Source organism: Lepus europaeus, chromosome 14 (assembly GCF_033115175.1).
Source record: "Lepus europaeus isolate LE1 chromosome 14, mLepTim1.pri, whole genome shotgun sequence".
In the NCBI taxonomy this organism is placed as follows: domain Eukaryota; kingdom Metazoa; phylum Chordata; class Mammalia; order Lagomorpha; family Leporidae; genus Lepus; species Lepus europaeus.
In genome coordinates this window covers 53934983-53954732 of record NC_084840.1, presented here as the reverse complement: position 1 = coordinate 53954732, position 19750 = coordinate 53934983, and the positions used below count along the sequence as shown (strand labels likewise).

General features: G+C 45.7%; 2 protein-coding genes across 5 annotated transcripts in view; one reads left to right on the top strand and one right to left on the bottom strand.

Moving 5' to 3' along the window:
• B3GALNT2 (beta-1,3-N-acetylgalactosaminyltransferase 2) overlaps positions 1-3279 on the top strand; it is a 60708-nt gene extending 57429 nt beyond the window's left edge. The window contains exons 12-13 of the mRNA XM_062210649.1: positions 1447-1613; positions 3190-3279. Of these exons, the coding sequence (XP_062066633.1) occupies positions 1447-1581 (135 nt within the window). The 3' untranslated portion in view covers positions 1582-1613; positions 3190-3279. The remainder of the gene's footprint in view (positions 1-1446; positions 1614-3189) is intronic.
• TBCE (tubulin folding cofactor E) overlaps positions 2718-19750 on the bottom strand; it is an 85189-nt gene continuing 68156 nt past the window's right edge. For all 4 annotated transcript variants that reach the window (XM_062210646.1, XM_062210645.1, XM_062210648.1 and 1 more), the window contains 12 exons: positions 19233-19332; positions 17920-18022; positions 16157-16233; positions 13332-13427; positions 12746-12810; positions 12596-12660; positions 11801-11962; positions 11143-11296; positions 9108-9176; positions 8253-8312; positions 3174-3265; positions 2718-2958 (listed from right to left, as the gene is read on the bottom strand). In XM_062210646.1, the coding sequence (XP_062066630.1) occupies positions 2866-2958; positions 3174-3265; positions 8253-8312; positions 9108-9176; positions 11143-11296; positions 11801-11962; positions 12596-12660; positions 12746-12810; positions 13332-13427; positions 16157-16233; positions 17920-18022; positions 19233-19332 (1136 nt within the window). In that variant the 3' untranslated portion in view covers positions 2718-2865. The remainder of the gene's footprint in view (positions 2959-3173; positions 3266-8252; positions 8313-9107; positions 9177-11142; positions 11297-11800; positions 11963-12595; positions 12661-12745; positions 12811-13331; positions 13428-16156; positions 16234-17919; positions 18023-19232; positions 19333-19750) is intronic.

The window sequence follows — 19750 nt, the reverse complement described above, 5'->3', positions numbered from 1 at the left end:
CTTGGGCCCTCTTCCTCTGCTTTGCCAGGCACATTAGCAGGGAGCTGGATTGGAAAATGAACAGTTGTATCTAGAACCAACATCCATATGGGATGCCATCATTGCAGGAGGCGGCTTAACCTGCTATGCCACAGTGCTGGCCCCCTAAACTGCATTCTCATGGGGAAGACTGGTGTGTGTTTCTGCCACGTACCCAAGGGCCCCAGAATCTGAGTACTTCAGATTTCCCACTTGGTGCTTTGGGGTTACAGGTGCTCATTGAGGAGGAGGCCTTTCTGTCCCTCTCAGGCAGAGGTGAGAGGCCAACCCCTTCGGTATAGAGTTTGGGGGTTTTCTTGGAGCCTGCTTTGGGGCTCAGCAGGTTAAGCCACCACCTGCAATGCCAGCTTCCCATATGACCATTGGTTTGAGTCCCGGCTGCTCCACTTGTGATCCAGCTCTCTGCTAATATGCCTGGGAAGATAGAAGAAGATGGCCCAGATGCTTGGGTCCCTGCCACCCACATGGAATTCTAGGCTCCTGGTTTCAGGTTACCCAGCCCCACCCCGACCATCATAGCCATTTAGGGAGTGAACTAGTGGGTGGAGTATCTCTACGTCTCTCCTTCTAACTCTGCCTTTCAAATAAGTAAGTAAATAAATCTTAACTTTTGCTTTCTTAATAAAATCTCTGAGGGTTACCATCTGCTGGTTCACTCCTCAAAATGGCCCTAATAGCCGGGGATTCCATTCTGGTCTCCTGTATGGGTGGGTGGCAGGGGTCCAAGTTTTTGGGCACATTATCAAGAAGCTGGACTGGAAGCAGAGTAGCTGGGTCCTGAACTAGCACTCCAATATGGATGCCAGCATTTTCGTGTTCTCTAATTGAAGGGGTTTCTCTGTGTGTTTCACTGGCTGGAAACAGATGCCAGTTCCTGAAGCAGGAAAGCAATCTAGTAGCTAAGAACTTGGACTTAGGAGTCTAATCCATCCTGACATTTTACCAACACTGTGACCTTGAGCAAATTACAAGATGTTTTGTTTCAGTTTCTCATTTGTAAGAAGGGAGATAATTCCTACCTCACAGGGTTACTGTAAGATGTAATATTTATAAACACTAGGTATAGTCTAGTCTGCATTATGATAGTAGCTATTAATACTGCTATATAACCATGTTTTCTCGGTAGCAAATATTAAACTCCGCACTTATGGTTTCCAAACTTCATAGAACTCCATTGGCTAACTCTTAATCCACATACCCCGTGGTTTCCTTATTCCACAGCCACTGGATTGCAGAGCTGGCCCCTTCCCAGCATGAAGGAAGGCCCCCCCCTGCCCTTTCCAAGTTGCTCTACACTGGAATCGTTCTAGCTTCATTAGAATACATACAGGCTGCCTGTGTGCATGCTATCGGTCCCTCTTCACACAGTTCCAGAACTTCAAGTCAGCTTGTGTTGTTTTTCAACAGGACAGCCTGTGGCTGTGTGAGAAGACCTGTGAGACAGGCATGTTGTCTTCCCCTCAGTACTCGCCACAAGAACTAACAGAACTGTGGAGACGGAAGGAATTGTGCGGCGACCCCTGTCAGTGTGAAGCTACGTAACCGTGACTGGAAGTGACAGTGTTGGAAGTGTGGTAGGTGGATGATGAGCTGAGGCAAGCCCGCGGTTGGGCAGTAGACAGCAGGGCCAGCCCTGTTACCTGTAACCAGTGTGGCATTCTTCCCACACGCACGGATGTCCTTTGTAAAAACCACAAATACTATATCATCAAGAAGCTTTTATCCATATGTTGGAAGATAAAAGTTCCACATTCTTTTATAAAAGAAAGATTTCTAAGTCATGATGCATATGGCTAATGCTAGTTAGTAGTCATCATTACTTATCACTTCTGGTTAAAACTTGGCCGCATTCAGAAAATCTGAGTAGTATACGGAGAATTTCAACTTCAGTGTGAATGGCAGAATAGCTTAATTAGGATAACTGTGGGCCAGAAAGAACTCGCAGAAATGCTGTGTGATCATAGGGTGCTTTCTGTGCGCTGGTCACTTATACCAAAGTTGGGGATCTCTGAAGTGTGGGACTTGGACTTGACAGAGAGCCACTATAATTCTAAGTTCTGGACCTTCGTTTTAAAGATCATTTCTGTAGTAGATTGATTTTGCCGTTGAACTTAAGTCCTAAAGATCACAGTTAGGTACTCCTATTTTATAAAAAAAAAAAAAAAAAAAAAGCCAAATTCTCGTGAATAAGAAAAAGCAAATACTTCTCAGGGTTTTAGTGCCGTCAGGAAGGATATTTCTGAACTGTTGACACTCTGAAGGAGTTAATTTTGTTTTCTTCCTGCCACTGCCTAATGTTTACCTAACACAAGTGAAAGTCATTCCGAGCTGGCAGTCTTCTAGAGAAGATGATGTGCTCAGTGTAGGTGTGACTGTGGGGCAGGCATGTGACTGATCTTTGTTAAGTACTCTGAAGGTAGTACAGCTGAGAAGACAGAGGATAGCATTTATGTTATGCATAGTAGAGGCCATGTTTCCTTAAGGGACATGTCCCAAAATGAGCAACCAAATCATTTTAGTAACCTTATAAAAGTAGTATCCATAGAGAATTCCGTTATTACTAGTCTTATGGCAGACATTACCTATGTTCAGACTTCATTAGACTAGCTAGTTTCTATATAATATTTAAATCTACACATAATGAGATGCAATGATGAACTATAAAAATAAATAAGATCAGAAAACCTTTATTATGCTATTATATACAAGCCCTAGAGATAGTTTCCTCCCAACAAAAAATACATCCTTTGTTTTACCTGAATCATTTATTTCCAGTGAACCCTGGTCATGATACACAGTTTAGTCTCTAAATTGTATTTGCTGGTGTTACCATCGCACTAATAGACAATCTCCACTTTCCACAGAATAAAACTGCAATGACTGTAGGTCATTTTCTAGTATAATTTCTCTGCCCGGCATCTAAAATTAGAACAAAGGTTGGGGGAGAGTGATTAAGACAGATCTAACAAAGCATGTTCTATGTAACCCTCCCTGTCAGAAACAAAACCACCGGCACAGTGCCTGGTAGATGTGTGATCCCATTTGCAGTCAAACAGTGTTGCAGGGAGACAGCTGAAATCGCTTGCCAACAGTGGGGAGCTAGGTTTGGCTTTGCATTTTGCTGGGCAACTTACTTTGGGACTTTCATAGGACAGCTGAAGTTCTGACACAGGAACTTTGAGAAGACGTGACAGCAGTCCTTTCACCTTTTGAACTGTCATGGAGTCTGTCAAGGAAAAGAAAAATCCCATCAGTTCTCTCAAAATGACAGGTACCTGTATAACTAGCTCACGTGACGAGAGCAGGGCTAGCTGTGTCTGCAGTTTCCTGTTACCCACATAAAGGGGCAAAGACTTGAGTTGGCTGACACACTGTGGGAAACTGACCCAAGTGCCCTTTGATGATGCGTTTTCATACCATTTTAGTACTGTTTGCTGTTTCTTCATTAATCTGAATAAACCAGAAATAGTCGTCTCTGCACAGAACAATCAGTGGCATGAAATCATTAGATTTTCTTTTTAATCCTTTGTGATTCCTTCCTTACCAATTACTGAAAGAACTCTGGAGGGGGCGTAGGTGCCTTAGCTTCCTCCTTGTAACATGAACATGTGACCCCAAGTAGCACTCCATCCGTAACTACATAGCGTGTGACTGTGTTAAATACACACACAAGTGACCGCCAGGCACGGGAGTGGGGCTGAACAGTAAATGCTTTGGTTTGTTCAGAAAACACTAAACTTCTTTCCAAAGAGGGTTGTGGTAAATAGTGGATATTTTCCTTATGAGAAAGTTTCCTTGAAGCTTTAGCTGGAGGTACGGCAATAGTGTGGTGTTCCTACAAATATCACAATGTATTCAAACAAATATTTTTCTATCAATCATTTTTTTAAAAGGTGTGTGTTTTTATGCAACTTGTGATAATAAATGTTATCTATTTTAGAATAAAAACCTGGTCTTTTCTTTTTATGGATTTAATATACAGATATATTTTAGTTACAGTTTTGTTGGTAAATAGGTGATAATCTAGTCCTTTCAACGACGTAGGTTTCATTTAGAGCCGGCAGTCTTCTAGAGGAGAAGATATGCCCAGTTTAGGTGCCTAAATCTATGCCAGAAAATTCTGGGGCCCATGTTGTGGTACAGCGGAGTAAGCCGCTGCTTGCCACACTGGCTTGCCCGTATCTGAGCGTTTCTAGTACCCGTTCCCCCGCTTCCCATCCAGCTCCCTGCTAATACACCTAAGACAACCGAAGATGGCACGACGGCTTGGGCCCCTGCCCATTGTAGCATTCGGGGAGTGAACCAGCAGATAGATCTCTACTTCTGTCACTCTGCTTTTCAAATAGATAATACATCTGCCTACTTGCACTCAGTCTATAGAAAAGGGTGGGGAAAGGGGGCTGGCACTGTGGCACAGCAGGTAAGTCACCACCTGCAGCATCAGCATCCTGGCTGCTCTGCTTCCTATCCAGCTCCCTGCTAGTGCTCCTGGGAAGGCAGCAGAGTATGGCCAAACTACCCTGGAAGAAGCTCCTGGTTTCGGCCTGGCCATTTGGAGGGTGACCAGCAGAAGGAAGATCTGTCTCCCTCTCTCCTCCCCATGGCACCACGATTATTTTAACATTCAAAAATATGAACATTGTCAGTTACTTGTCTTTTCATCTATGACCAATGTTATACACCAAATTTTTAAGGGTGTGTGAAGCCTGGAGCTTTATCTGGATCACCCATATGTTTGGGCAGGGGCCCAAATATTTGGGCCATCCTCTGCTTTTCCCAGGCCATTAGTAGGGAGCTGGATAAAGTAGAGCAGCTGGGACACAAACTGGCACCAATATGGAATGCTGGCGTTGTAGGTGGTGGCTTCACCTGCTACACCATGATGCCAGCCCCACGTGTTCCTAAACCTTATGCAAGAAAAGTAATGTTTTTGCCTATCAGATTAGCAATTAACGAACTATACTGGCTGGCGTAAAAAATTAGTTTACAGTAAGAATGTTTGGATAAACTCTGGTACAAGCGTACAATGCACTATCATGCATCCAAGGAGAAAGAAGGTCTTAAACTGATATTCAATATGGCTGCCACTAGCCTCATGTTTATGTAGCTGTAAGCTCATAGCTTAGTTTCAACTTCTGTTTATTACATAAGATAATTTCAAAGAGTTCATGGAAAATGAAATTAAAAAGTTTATTTTGGTTTAAAAAATTTTGAAGTTTGGTGCTAGCATTGTGGTGCGGCAGGTAAAGCCACCGCCTACCACACCTGCATCCCCTATGGGCACCAGTTCTGGTCCTGGCTGCTCTACTTCTGACCCAACTCTTTGCTAATGGCCTGGTAAAAGTAGCAGAAGATGGCCCAAGTGTTTGGAACCCTGCCACCCATGGGAAGATAAGTTCCTGACTTCAGTCTGGCTGTTACAGTCATCTGGGGAGTAAACCAGCAGATGGAAGATCTTTCTCTTTGTCCCCTCAATCTCTAACCCTGACTTGAAATAAGTAAAAAAAAAAAAAACTTTACATGTATTCTTAATCTATTGACTTACTGCTGTGTTTATAGGATATAGAACTGATTCTGAATAGCTTAAAGTAGTGTTTTTTTGTTTTTGTTTTTGTTTTTGTTTTAAAGATTTATTCATTTGAAAGAGTTACAGAGAGAGGTAGAAACAGAGAGAGAGGTCTCCCATCCGCTGGTTCACTCCTCAGATGCTGCAACGGCTGAAGCTGCACCGATCAGGAGCCAGGAGCTTCTTCTGGGTCTCCCACGCGGGTGCAGGGGCCCAAGGATTTGGGCCATCTTCTACTGCTTTCCCAGGCCATAACAGAGAGCTGGATCAGAAGAGGAGCAGACAGGACTAGAACCGGTGCCCACATGGGATGCTGGCACTTCAGGCCAGGGCTTTAACCTGCTGCGCCAGCCCCAGCAGTGATTATTAAATATAATTTCTGTGGCTAATTTTAATCTCTACTTGTAAATGGAGCATGGACATGGTAAGTGTTCTCAGAATGAGTAACTGAATCTCTAGAGACAGGGACACCACTCAAGTATGCAAGTAGAAGAAAAGGGGGTGGGACTGTCACCACAGGCCAGGACTGCATTCTCACACAGGCCTAGACCCCAGTCCCCAGCTCTCAGTGCCTTCCCAGAGAAAGCTGGAGGGGAAAGCCCAACACAGGCCTAATTACAATATTCTTGGGAAAACAGCCCATAGTGGTAGCAGTCCCATGAACTGATTTATCTGCAAAGAGAAAGGAAAAATGCAAAGACATCTGAAGCCAGTGCCATCACCTACAAGTCCTGGCCCTCTTTACGTCGTCGGCCGTAAGAGGGCCTTTACGGACAGTGTGAAGAACTGTAAATTCACTGCATAAAAGAAGCAGAAGTACAGATCCCAGTAGCAGAAATTAGTTAAGTAAAGAAATTAGTTAGTAAAGAAAAAAGTGGAGAAATATTGGTAAATTAACACGAACTTGATGCTTCTTGATCACAAAGGTATTTGGAACACGACCATGGCCTCCCACACGCAGTGTCAGAATAAGCTTGTTTATCTGATACAAACGAATTTAAAAATCAGTGTGAATTTACTGCGCTGACAAGCAAAGAAGGTTCACTGGTCATGCAGGCTGATTTCTACTTCATTTCATCTTCAAATCCTTACCGTTCTACACTTAATATGTTTCTGTTTCAGCATTTAGTTATGAACTGAGTTAATCTTGAGAATTCACAGTATCATAGCACACTCAAATATAATTTTTGAGTAGAAGCTGAAGGTAAGTTAAATGTTGATCTAGTTTACTGCCACCAAAGTATTTTTCCACATTAAACTAACTCAGTTCCAACAGCACAAAAATTTTAAAGGTTTTTTTCTTCTTTTTTTTTTTTTTTTGAAGTAGTGTTTACAAAGCCCATTTCGGTGCATCTATCAGAAGACAGCATCTAGGGCCGGCACCGTAGTTTAATCCTCTGCCTGCGGTGTCGGCATCCCATATGGGTCTCTTGTACAAGCAATCATGCTAGGACCACTCCTCCACCCTTCAAATTTTCAGGTTTCCCATGTTATCAGCTCAGTTAGAAAACGGTTTTAGGGGCCTGCTCTGTGGTGCAGCGGGTTAAAGCCCTGGCCTGAAGCACCGGCATCCCGTATGGGTGCCGGTTCTAGTCCCAGCTGCTCCTTTTTGGATCCAGCTCTCTGCTGCGGCCTGAGAAGGCAGTAGAAGATGGCCCGAGTACTTGGGCTCCTGCACCCGTGTGGGAGACCCAGAAGAAGCTCCTCGCTTCAGATCAGCTTGGCTCTGAACGTTGCAGCCATTTGGGGAGTGAACCAATGGAAGGAAGACCTTTCTCTCTGTCTCTCCCTCTCAAATAAATAAAATAAAGAAGAAGACAGCATCTGAGAATGGTGCCTGCAGGAGCTCTGGTCAGTAAGGACAGGCTGTAAGAAGTCATAGATGTCGCAGTGACTCACAATCCGATTCACTAGGACCTGCTCCTCTTCATGAGGGGAGGATAAGAACCTGCAGGCTAACGACCTGAGCAGTACACAGCAGTGGGCTGGGGCATTCCTCTGAGCATGTAGGGGTTTCCAATTTTAATAAGAGTTATAGAGAGAGGCAGAGAGAGTTTTCCACTGGTTCACTCCCCAGATGGCCGCAATGGCTGGAGCTGCGCCAATCCAGAGCCAGGAGCCTCCTCTGGGTCTCCCACGTGGGTGCAGGGGCCCAAGGACTTGGGCCATTTTCACTGCTTTCCCAGGCCATAGCAGAGAGCTGGATCGCAAGTGCAGCAGCCAGGACTAGAACCAGCGCCAATATGGGATGCTGGTGCTTCAGGCCAGGGCATTAACCCGCTGCACCACAGCACCGGCCCCTAAAACTGTTTTCTAACTGAGCTGATAACATGGGAGACCTGAAAATTTGAAGGGTGGAGGAGTGGTTCTAGCATGATTGCTTGCTTGTACAAGAGACCTTCCAAAAGTTTGTGTTATGGAAAAGCAACGCCTGGATTGCAAAAGATTTTGCACAAAAATAAACTTACCTTTAAATTTCATTTTTCCAAAAAGTATCCGCATGTTTTAGAACATGTAAGACTAATGAAAACCTCTAAGTTCTGAGGTCCAGACTTTGAGATATGAATTGGGTGTTTTCATTCCAGCCGACTCATACCTAGGCCAGTGAACAGAAATACATGGAAGGAAAAGATGGGTTCATTCTTACCTGGCAGTTGTTTCTCCAGGACTTTCTGATCCGTTTCATTAAGATATTTTATCTTCAGTGCTTTAAAGAGAAAAAGGAAAATGGCTAATTGATACTATGATGAGGATTTACATTATACAAACAAGTTAATGCAGCTGTTCAGTATAACTTGGCTAAACCTATTAAACAAGTTTTGGGACTGGCGCTGTGGCATAGCAGGTAAAGCCGCTGCCTGCAGTACCAGCACCCCATATAGGCACTGCTTCAAGTCCTGGCTGCTGCACTTGTGATCCAGCTCTCTGCTATGGCCTGGGAAAGCAGTAGAAGATGGCCCAACTCCTTGGACTCCTGCACCTACGTTGGAGACCTGGAAGAGGCTCCTAGCTTTAGATCAGTGCAGCTCCGGCCATTTGGGGAATGAACCAACGGAAGGAAGACCTCTCTGCTTCTCTGTAACTCTTCCTTTCAAATAAATAAATCTTAAAAAAAAAGTCTCAATGATTTGAAAATCCCTTCAATTCATATTTACATATATTTCCATGAATCAGCAACAACAAATAGCCAGACCAACGTCCTGTGGCTTTCTCTTTTCCCCTCAGCCTGCCTTTCCTGGCACTTCTCACACTTGAAAACCCAGCTCAAAAGTCAGACTGCCAACTCACTACTCAGATACTTCCCACACTTGTGACACGTTGGGTTTAAAGCTTGGGAGCTGCAAAAACATCCAACGTAAGAATTTAGATCTAAGGTTTGAGAATTCATCATTTCTCACAGACTCAGACACTGACCTAAGAGAAACACATCCCCATCTGGTCATTGCTGTGTACATTGGCACCCAAGGACTCTAAACAGGCTGTATTTGAATTTGGGACTCACTTAGCAGCTGGTTTTTGAGCATAAATGGTTGTTGGATCTGGAATTCCGCATCCTCTGGTGCACCATATTCTGTTTAAGAAACAAAAAGAAATGAAAGGCTAAACCAAAGGCCTTGCAAGGAAACAAGTCTACAGCTGGGTGTCAGCGGAGCCTTCTCCCTCCCCAGGATACTCTAGCATCAGCACGAATGCTAAGCTGTGATCTGTTTCCTTTTATGCAGTTGTTGGATTTTTAGAAGAGTTAGGTGGCCACACCTCCAAGGGTGGATCCTCCGTCACTTGTGTGCCGCCGCCTTGTTCCTCAAAGGCTGACGGTGCCCTGACTCCAACTAGCAAGATACAACTGTGCTTGCACATCGGCAGGCGTCTGTCCAACGGCCCCTCTGCTTACAGTTTCCTTTCTTGCTGGGGCCTGAGGGGAAGGTGGGGTACTGTGGGGACACCAGTCACAGGACATTCAGCAGGTTTCAGCCAGGTCATGCAGTACTAGGCTGGGTGGCAGGGAACACCACCACACACTGACTTGTGCCTGGTGTGCAGACCCCTGCTCTGTTACGGGATTCCCCAGTGAACACCAGCAACCACAGCTGCGAGCGCACGGGAAATGGAATTAGGAGTTCACTTTGGTACGGAAAAAAAATTGAATCCGTGTGTAGTTTTTTCATAACATACATTTCCATGTTTTATGGAAAAGTTTATACAACTTGTAAGAGTACACAAGCTCTTAACTTTTAATTCCATTTTCCATGAGCCTTTTGAAATACCCCATAGTGGTGAACACTATATATACTATGCTATTTCCTAAGTAAACATACCAGAGATAATGTATATAATTTCTGAATTAGATAAATTAACACAGCAATTACAGTAGACTAAAAAGTTACATGAATGTGGTCACTCAAAATAGCTTCCTGTGCTTTGACCTTTTCACTTAATGAGAACTGAAAAGCCTCTCTCCAGCGTATCTGAGTCACCAGCATCACTGTGCTTGTGGCTCTGGGGCCACTCAGTGAAACAGTGCTTACAAGCACCGTGACACCCTGACAATGCAGATGGCTACTTAATGACTACAGGGCAGGTAGGGTATATGGCATGGACACATGGGACAAAGGATTGATTCGTGTCCTGGGAGAGAGGGGGTGGGAGAGCTCAAGACTTCGTGCCAGTCAAAATGGCTCACGCCCAAGCGTTAGAGGAGGAGGAGCTATCGTTACTTTCTCCTGCCTTAGGCCAACCAGCAAGATTTCTTCTGCACGCCCCCACGGATCTGCTTCTGCCCTTGGCATTCTTAGCCAAACGACCACAGTGCCCCGCTGCTTTAGAGCCTGCCCGTCCCCACCCCCACGTGATTTAGAATTCACCTAGAGTGGCCAGGAAATTGGGCCAGCTAATGGAGTAATTTGAAAGCAATTCCCAAAGGCGGCTTTTCTTCCTCAAAGATAATGTTCCAGCCTGAAGCGTTTATGCAGTGAGCTTCTTGCATTAGGAAATATATAAAAAAGAAAATCACATAAAAGTGAGATGTAGAATGATAATGAAATCAAAACAAAATGGGAAAGTACATCACGGACAAAGACTCAGGAGGTCTTAGCTTCCAAGCCGGAGGAAGCACCCTCCATGGCAAGCCCCCAACACGCCCTCAGCACCAGAGCTCGGGTGGGAGCACCCAATCCTCAACTTCCCTGCGCCGTAATGAGCCCTGGGAAGCTTTAACAGCCAGACACCTTGGTGTGCTTCCCCCTTCCTGGGTGAAGAGTGTGACCCACCGCCTGCAGCTAACCTCCCTGGTGAACACACGCCACCATGAGAGGGACTTAGATTTAAAGGGTGCCTTCCCTTCCCTGTGAACCTACACAGGCTGCCAGGCTCCTGCCCAGGGCTGCTCATCTACCTGCCTGCCCCAAAGGGCCTAGAGTCCATTTAAATGAGGACAGGAAGCAAAAGCAGCAGGAGAACCTCCCCCGGTACCCAGGGGCAACCTGGCCGGTGCAGAGGCAGCCCCGGGAAGGCCGCTCGCCCCGCCCCGCAGTACGTACTGAGGCAGAGTAACTGGAATCTGGGGTGCGCTGCGAGGAAGTCTTCACTGGGCCTGTTTTTGTCCAGATCCTGATGCCCGCCAGCCTTCTTCCAGTCATTTCCGAAAGCTTTCCGGTAGTCGAGCTCGGCTCCACGCCTCTCCTCCGGCAGGACCTAGGAGGACAGGAAGTGCAGGCGAGTGCGCTGGTAAGGCCTTCTCCAGCGAGCTACGGGCTTTCACTCCCCGTTACTCCCCTGCCGCTGGCCGCGGCTCTAACTGGCAGCACTCAGGAGTTTTACCGAGAGGGAGAGAACGAGCAGTGTCCACCGAGCCGGTGCACAGGGTCGGCCTGGAGGTGCCCGCAGGAGGAGCTGGCTTACTCCAAGAGGCAGCACCGGCTGCCGGCCAGGGGAAGAGGGGCCGGCCAGCAGAGGAGGGAGGCATTCCGCCGCCTGGGCCCTCAGAGGACCAGAGCATGGCTGCCGGCCCCAGCCTGCCCGCGGGGGCAGCCGCACAGCAGGTTTCTGCCGCAGGAGTCTAAGTGCCCTTACCAGGGCGCCCCGCGGCGGGATCGGCCCGCTCGGAGGAGAGCCCGTGTGCAAGTAGTTTTCCTCTCCATAACCTATGTTACAGTCTGAAAGAGAACCCCCACTCCCCGGCCCGAGGCGGGCGCCCACCTCGCATTTGTTCAGGGTCTTCAGCTGACCGATCTTGGCGATGATGAGCTGCCGTGTGGTCTGCGCTTCTTTGCTGCCTGGGCTTGCGGCCGTCAGGGGGTTCCTCAGGCAGGACAAGGCCTGCAGCCTCTGTAACTTATCGAGCTCATTGATAAACGACCACTAAACCCACGAAGGGAAAGAAGAAAAGCATCATGTTCCAGGCCACTCTGTCAGTGATCTGAACTGGCGACAGAAAAACAAAGTCCCAGGCTCTAATCTGAGGCTGGGAATTCCATCACATAGGAGCACCACACTAGCAAGACCATTTGCTCTTGCTGCATAACTGTGCCATTTAAAGAGTCCGCTTTGGGGTCCGCGCTGTGGCGTAGGGGTTAAAGCCACCGCCTGCAGTGTCAGCATCCCCTAAGAGTGCTGGTTCCAGTCCCAACTGCTGCTCTACTTCCGATCCAGCTCTACGCTATGGCCTGGGAAAGCAGTAGAAGATGGCCCAAGTCCTTGGGCCCCTGCACCTGTGTGGGAGACATGGAGGAAGCTCTTGGCTTCGGATCAGCACAGCTCCAGCCACAACGGCTGTCTGGGGAGTGAACCATTGGACAGAAGGCCTAACTCTGCCTTTCAAATAAATAAACCTTTAAAAAATAAATACAATTTGCTTAAATGTGAGTAAAACTAACTTCTTGACATTTTGACTTCCTAAGAGGAGCTTCACTGTCTTTAACAGAAGGAACCTACCAACCCCACCAGGAGTGCACATAAGCACTGAGGTGCTGTGCACACTGGAGACGCTCTTACTTGGGATATCTGGTTGTCGTTTACTACAAGGTACTGCAACGACGGGAACATAGATGTTTTGCACCCTAGAAAAAAAAGAGAATGAGGTTACACAGAAGTCAAAGAAATAGTTCAAGGATGGGTGAAGGAAATTTTATTAATATTACATACCAATTTCAGCATCCGGAAAATGGATGGAAGAAATTCCAGTGTTAGAAAGGATCAGTTGTTCTAATCTAAAATTTAAAATGTTAAATCTTATTACGCAGAACAATATGAAACACCATAGGCTTATCAACCAGACTAGCTTTCTAAGTTTTCCCACACACCCTGAGATTCCGTCTTTTGGGAATGCTTCGAACCCACAAAGTCCATGTCAGGAAATGCAGATAGACTCCATGCTGCATCCTAATGATGCCACCGTCCTCTAACAGCTCCGGGAGCCTGTGGCCGAGCCAGGTGTCAAGTGGTCTCAGAGGACAGAGTCATGCATGGTCTCACTTCCCCAAGTGTAATGAACAGAGACTGGCATTTTCACCAGGGTCAGCTCATTCATCCAGCTGTCTAGTACATAGTCTACATTGTACATGGGTCACAAGTCAAGTCTCAATGAATTCAAAGAAAAATTCTCCAAAGAGAATTACTCAGCTTAGGAATTCCATCATGTTTCTGATAAGAAAGTATATATAGCATACAAAAGTTCATTCACTAACAATGTAGTAAGCATGAGCAAAACGGGCATTTTTTAGGAGATTACCTGGGCAGATACGCTATCAGAAACAGCTGATTCTCATCAATTGATTGATTAGAGGAAAGGTCTAATAACTTGACCATCTGTAGAACATCTGTAGGCCTGTTTGGAAAATAAATTTTTTCAACTTGAATCACCTCTTAATTTTCTCAAAAAAAAAAAAAAATGCACATGACTATAAGGGTAACCTGGGGGATCCTTGTGGTGAGATGTTCCCGACTACCTGTCACTGTCATGCCTGTGATTCTAGACCAGTTTTGCCACCTGTTCCCAACCGGGGAAACTGGGTAGTAGATTCAGGTAATCTCTATTACTACTACTTTTTGTTGTTGTTGTTGTTACTTCCAAGAGCTTTCTCTTTTTTTCCTTAAAAAAAAAAAAAAAAAAAAAAAGGTGATCTGTACCCCCATGTTCATCTCAGCACAATTTACAATAGCTAAGATACGGGATCAACCCAGGTGACCATCAAAAGAGGACTGGATAAAGGAATTATGATGTATATATACACTGTAGAATATTACACTGCGGTAAAAAAAAAAAATGAAATCCTTTCATTTGCAGGAAAATGGATGCAACTGGAAACCATTATACTTAGTGAAACAAGCCCGTCACAAAAAGACAAATACCATATGGTCTCTCTAATCTGTGGTAACTAACAGAGCAGCTAAAATGCAATCCATAGGAGCAAAACTGACACATAAAGATGCATTGATTTTGATCAGCCTTTGCCTTGACTGTCGAGGAACAATTTTCTTCATACTAATCAGAACTCTTAGTGTAATTTTATGAGTATAAAAGTTATCTGAAAAATTGACCTCTCTAAAAAGTATGAATGGGAAAGAAAGAGGGAGGAGAAATAAAGGCAGGAGGAATAAGGTGGAAGGAGGTGGGGGGGAAGAATCCTGATGTTCCCAAATCTGTATATATTCAATACATGAAGTTGCATTCCTTAAATAAAGAGTTACTTCCAAGAGATTTTTTTTTTAAGATTTATTTGAAAGGCAGAGATACAGAGAGAAAAGGAGAGAGAGAGAGAAAGAGATATCTTCCATCTGCTGGTTCATTCCCCCAAATGGCTGCAACGATCAAGGCTGGACCAGGCAGAAGACAGAAACTTCTTACAGGGTCTCCCACACGGATGCAGAGACCCAAACACTTGAGCCATGTTCCTCTGCCATTAGTAGGGAGCTGGATTGGAAGTGGAGCAGCTGGGACTCAAACTGGCACCCATATGGGATGTTGGCATTGCAGGAGGAGGCTTAACCTCCTATGCCACAGCACTGGACCCTCTATTCTAACTGTATGTGATTCTGTCTCAAAATGTTTATGAAGGCCGGCGCCGCGGCTCACTTGGCTAATCCTCCACCTGCGGCGCCAGCACCCTGGGTTCTAGTCCCTGTTGGGGAGCCGGATTCTCTCCCAGTTGCCCCTCTTCTAGTCCAGCTCTCTGCTGTGACCCGGGAATGCAGTGGAGGATGTCCCAAGTGCTTGGGCCCTGCACCCGCATGGGAGACCAGGAGAAGCACCTGGCTCCTGGCTTCGGATCAGCTCGGTGCACCGGCCGCCATGGCCATTGAGGGGTGAACCAACGGCAAAGGAAGACCTTTCTCTCTGTCTCTCTCACTGTCCACTCTGCCTGTCAAAAAAAAAATGTTTATGAAAATACCTGTGGGGCTGGTATTGTGGTGTAGCAGATAAAGCCACTGCCTGTAATGCCAGCATCCCACATGGACACCAGTTCAAGTCCCAGTTCCAATCCAGCTACCTGCTAATGCGCCTGGGACAGCAGTGAAAGATGGCCCCTGCACCCACGTGGGAGACCCAGAACAAGCCCATGGCACCCAGCCTGGCTGTTGCGGCCATTTGGGGAGTGAATCAGTGGATGGAAGCTTTTTCTGTAATTCCGACTTTCAAATAAATACATAAATCTCTAAAAAAATAAAAATAAAAACCTGCACTTGCCCATATAATGAAATCATTGTGTACAACAAATGCTTATTAAATTAAATCCTTTGATAATTTGTTGTAAATTTTCTTATGGGTTTTTTTTTTGTTTTTTTTTTTTGTTTTGTTTTTTTTTTTGGACAGGCAGAGCGGATAGTGAAAGAGAGAGAGACAGAGAGGAAGGTCTTCCTTTTTGCCATTGGTTCACCCTCCAATGGCCGCTGCGGCTGGCGCATTGCGCTGATCCGAAGCCAGGAGCCAGGTGCTTCTCCTGGTCTCCCATGCAGGTGCAGGGCCCAAGCACTTGGGCCATCCTCCACTGCCTTCCTGGGCCATAGCAGAGAGCTGGCCTGGAAAAGGAGCAACCGGGATAGAATCCGGCACCCCAACCGGAACTAGAACCTGGTGTGCCGGCGCCGCAGGTGGAGGATTAGCCTGTTAAGCCATGGCACCGGCCCTTATGCTTAAGTTCATTTTACATAGTAATTTAGTGATACTAATAAAAAGATTAGGCAACAACACATTTACTTAAGAGAACAGGCTTTTACATACACTTTAGTACACTAGCCTTAAACACATAATTAAAATTATTATTTAATCCCTACAACATATCCTGTAGAACTTCCACTTAGAAACAGCAAATTAAATATATTTATGCAAAACTTAGAAAATTTATAACTTCATGTATATTTTATTCAGGGCTTTAATGAGTTCTCCTTGATTCAAACCAATCAGAGACGTTTTAGTTGGCATTTGAAGTTGGGAAGGCAGTGAGTAAATATTTTTCTGTCATTTGCAAACCCTTCAAAAAAGTAACCGTATAATTGAGACCGTTTACTTATTCAGAATACTCAATGGTGACATACATTTAAATCAAGCCTTGTTACCTTTCTGAAATGCAAATACTGTCAGACTCCAGGTAGAGCTCCTCGAGCACGGGCCACGCAGAGGCACACTGGAGCACCTGGAAGGGAAGCGCACGTCAGGGGCAACGGCCTCCATCGCCGACTGCTGCCCGGTGCTCACTCCCAGCACCCGCACGGAAATTCAGCTGCTGTTCCCGAAACAGAGCACCTCAAGCACGTGTTAAAGGCCTGCATGTAACACCGCAGCACAGAGCCACCGAGGGAGGTGTCACTGACCGTCTGGTCACTGACCGTCTGGGTAAGGCAGTTACAAAGTGAACTGCACATGCTCACGGTTTGCTTAGCCAAAGGAAGGAAACTGAGGGAGAGCACCTGTTCTCAATGCTAGACGTCAGCCTGGGTTTGCAAAGAACATACTAGGCAGCGAAGATTTCAACAACTGCACATGTTCTTACCTCAGCGTTCCTGCCCTCTCTACCACCGGGTGCCCTTCCTGGGGAGGGAGGAAGCGCCTGGCAAGGAAGGAGCCGAGGCAGGGAGCAGCATGGCTGCAGGCACATTACGGACACAAGTTAAAGGGCGGAGCTGGGGTGTAGCAGGTAAAGTTGCCGTCTGCAGTGCCAGCATCCCATATGGGTGCCAATTCTAGTCCTGGCTGCTCCACTTCCAATCCAGCTCTCTGCTATGGCCTGAGAAAGCAGAAAATGGCCCAGGTCCTTGGGCCCCCGCACCCATGTGGGAGACTTGGAAGAAGCTCCTGGCTCTTGGCTTCAGATGGGCACAGCTCTGGCTGTTGCAGCCAATTGGGGAGTGAACCATCGGATGGAAAAACCTCTCTCTTTCTCTCTCTGCCTCTCCTCTCTCTGTGTAACTTTCAAATAATTAAATAAATCTTAAAAATGAGGGAGGGGGCTGCCTCTGTGGCATTCCATGCATGAGCTGGAGATGGACTTCTGTGCACTAAATTTGGAAGTGGAATATTCTGGATAAGTCAGTAAACCCTGGAAGAAACAGTGCCAGATAGGTGCCCAATGCTCCCGGGCCAAGGACCCACACGTCCACTTTGAACCTTGCCGAATACAACAGTGGATTCTAGGGGCTAAGCTGCAGATGAGAAAAGAATATGAGAATCTATCTTTCTGCCACTTGGCTCCTGCTCTAGAAAATCCAGCAAATAGGCTAAGCCTCTGCCTGAGGCACCGGCATCCCATGTGGGCACTGGTTCAAGTCCTCTTCCACTCCAGCTCTCTGCTGCAGCCTGGGAAAGCAGTGGAGGATGGCCCAAGTGCTTGAGCTCTGGCACCCACCTGGGAGAACCACAAGAAGCTCCTGGCTCCAGCCGGGCCCAGTCCCAGCCATTGCATTAAGGGAGTGATTCAGAGGATGGAAGACCTTTCTCTGTCTCTCCCTCTCTCTCTCTGTAACTGAACTGCCTCTCAAAAATTTTTTTAAAAAAATATTGCAAGAAAACTCAGGGAGCTAAAAGCTCAATAAGCCGTGGACTAGGGCTTTTAAAGCTTGGCCTGTATTATACTGCATACCACTGTGAACATTAAGTCACCAGAACAAATCAAATTGAGACAAGACAGAGAATGAATGAGAATACAGATTCTTAAATGTAAAATTCTACTTAACGACAATGACTTTTAGCTCCTTTCTGTAAGGCAGCTTAATGAATCCTGTTATTTGGATAACAGGATGATTAATATGAAGACACAGTGTCCTTCCATCTCTATTATACCAAACAATTTAAATTGTGTAATAAAGCAAAGAAACATGATTACCTCAGCCCATGTTATCCCTGTTCGATTAAGGACTAAAACCTTCAGCGAAGAGAATGTTCCCATTAGAGGTGGTGAAACCGAAGGGAATTTGAGTTTATTTTCACTGTGTAGAAAAAGAAGGTAACAATGCACTTCTTGGTATACAGTAGGCTCAATGGAAACAGTCATGGCAAGCAACAAGTTGGGATTTAATCCGAGGGACTTGGTTTGTCGGAACCTTAAAATGCAATTCTAGTAAAAACAAAATGAATCCAGGCCACCTGATTTTTAGTATTTACAGCTACAACTTTGGGGTGTCTGACAGGCAATGGTGTCGAAAACAAGGTTAGGGCAGTGGTGGGAGGCTGCAGGTTTCCTGAAACACAGGCAACTGTCAGGCTGCCTCCCAGCTTCACAAGATGCAGCCCTGGCCATTGCAAAATGAAGTCCTGCTCTCGGGTCTTGCTGATGGGCTAGGTGGCGGCCTACAGGTTGCCTCTCTTAACAGTCTGTCCTTTTGCTATTAGGATGGATGAAATAAATGACTGCCCGTTAAGTTCTCTCGAGAGCCTCATCTCAGAAGGCACTCAATCTCTCCAAAAGAAGACATCATGAAAAAGCACTACCCATATTTTCAGAACAGGAGACGTACAGTGTGTCACATTCTACACCATTTCCACTACTTTGAGGCACAACTAATTTAGGCCTGGCTACCTGTCATACCGTACCTGCCTCCACCAGACACCGCTCACATGGATACATAAAGATGGTTCAAATCTGAAAGGGGAAGCCTGGATAAGCCCTTCGAAAAATTAGGCTCCGAGATTAAAGTTAATTAGAATTAATCATCAACTCAGGAAGGCCTGGAAAATCGTGAAAGCAGTAAAACAGGGAAATTAGTGAAAAATCTATCAAGAGGGAATTAACCATTATCCCAACGAAATTACTCATTCCTATTGCAATCAAATGCTAGCAACTTCCAAATAGGTAAGTTCTTTGAAAAATATCCCTCTCCTCTTCTTCTCCGCCACTAAATGTTCCATTTTTTTATGGTCAGGTTTACAAAAGAAGTATAAAGATCTAGCTCAATACATCAGCCTACCTCTTCTCCCACCCAATTGAAATAGCAAAACATCACTTACTAAAGAGTCACTTCATATTAGGAAGTTAGTGTTAGGTACATTCCAGGAACCAAAACCCGCCTGCATCAGGACACTGACCAGGTGGCCGCTTTAATTCCATTCACTTCCCTATCTTGTTCTCACAGAAGCCCTGTGAGATGGCCAGGAAAAGTTGGGTAGGAATTTCAGTTTCTGACAATCCCGAATTCATACCTGAGATTGAGAACTTCCAGGTGCTGGAGTTGGTCAGCAATGCATATTACTTCTTCCCACGACGACAGCAAGTTTTTTGACAAATCTATTTTCCTAATATCTAAAAGCAGGTGTTAAGAAGCAGCAATTCAACAGATTCATAAAAGACATGGAAAAGCAGTTCCTTAAGTCTAGAACATGGAATCTTTCAGTTTTCACTTTACCTTTACCTTAATTCTGCTTGGAATTGTTTCATGAATATATGGTACTTTCTTATCTTTTATGCAACTGTTCATTCAGAAACTAAAAGGTTCATTGTCATACGCTCAAAATGTGAGACAAATATCTACAATCAAATGAGTAAGAACCTAAGTCAAAGAGAAACTATTGGCGTTAGCCAACAAAAAAGGAAAGAAGCAAAGCCAGCGATGGCGACCGAGTTAGTAAGCACCTGCAGTGTACCCCCAGGCCTTCCCTCTGCACAGCTTAGCACCTGCTGGCTTCACACCCAGCACATGCCCTGCGCCGTGTGCTGTTAC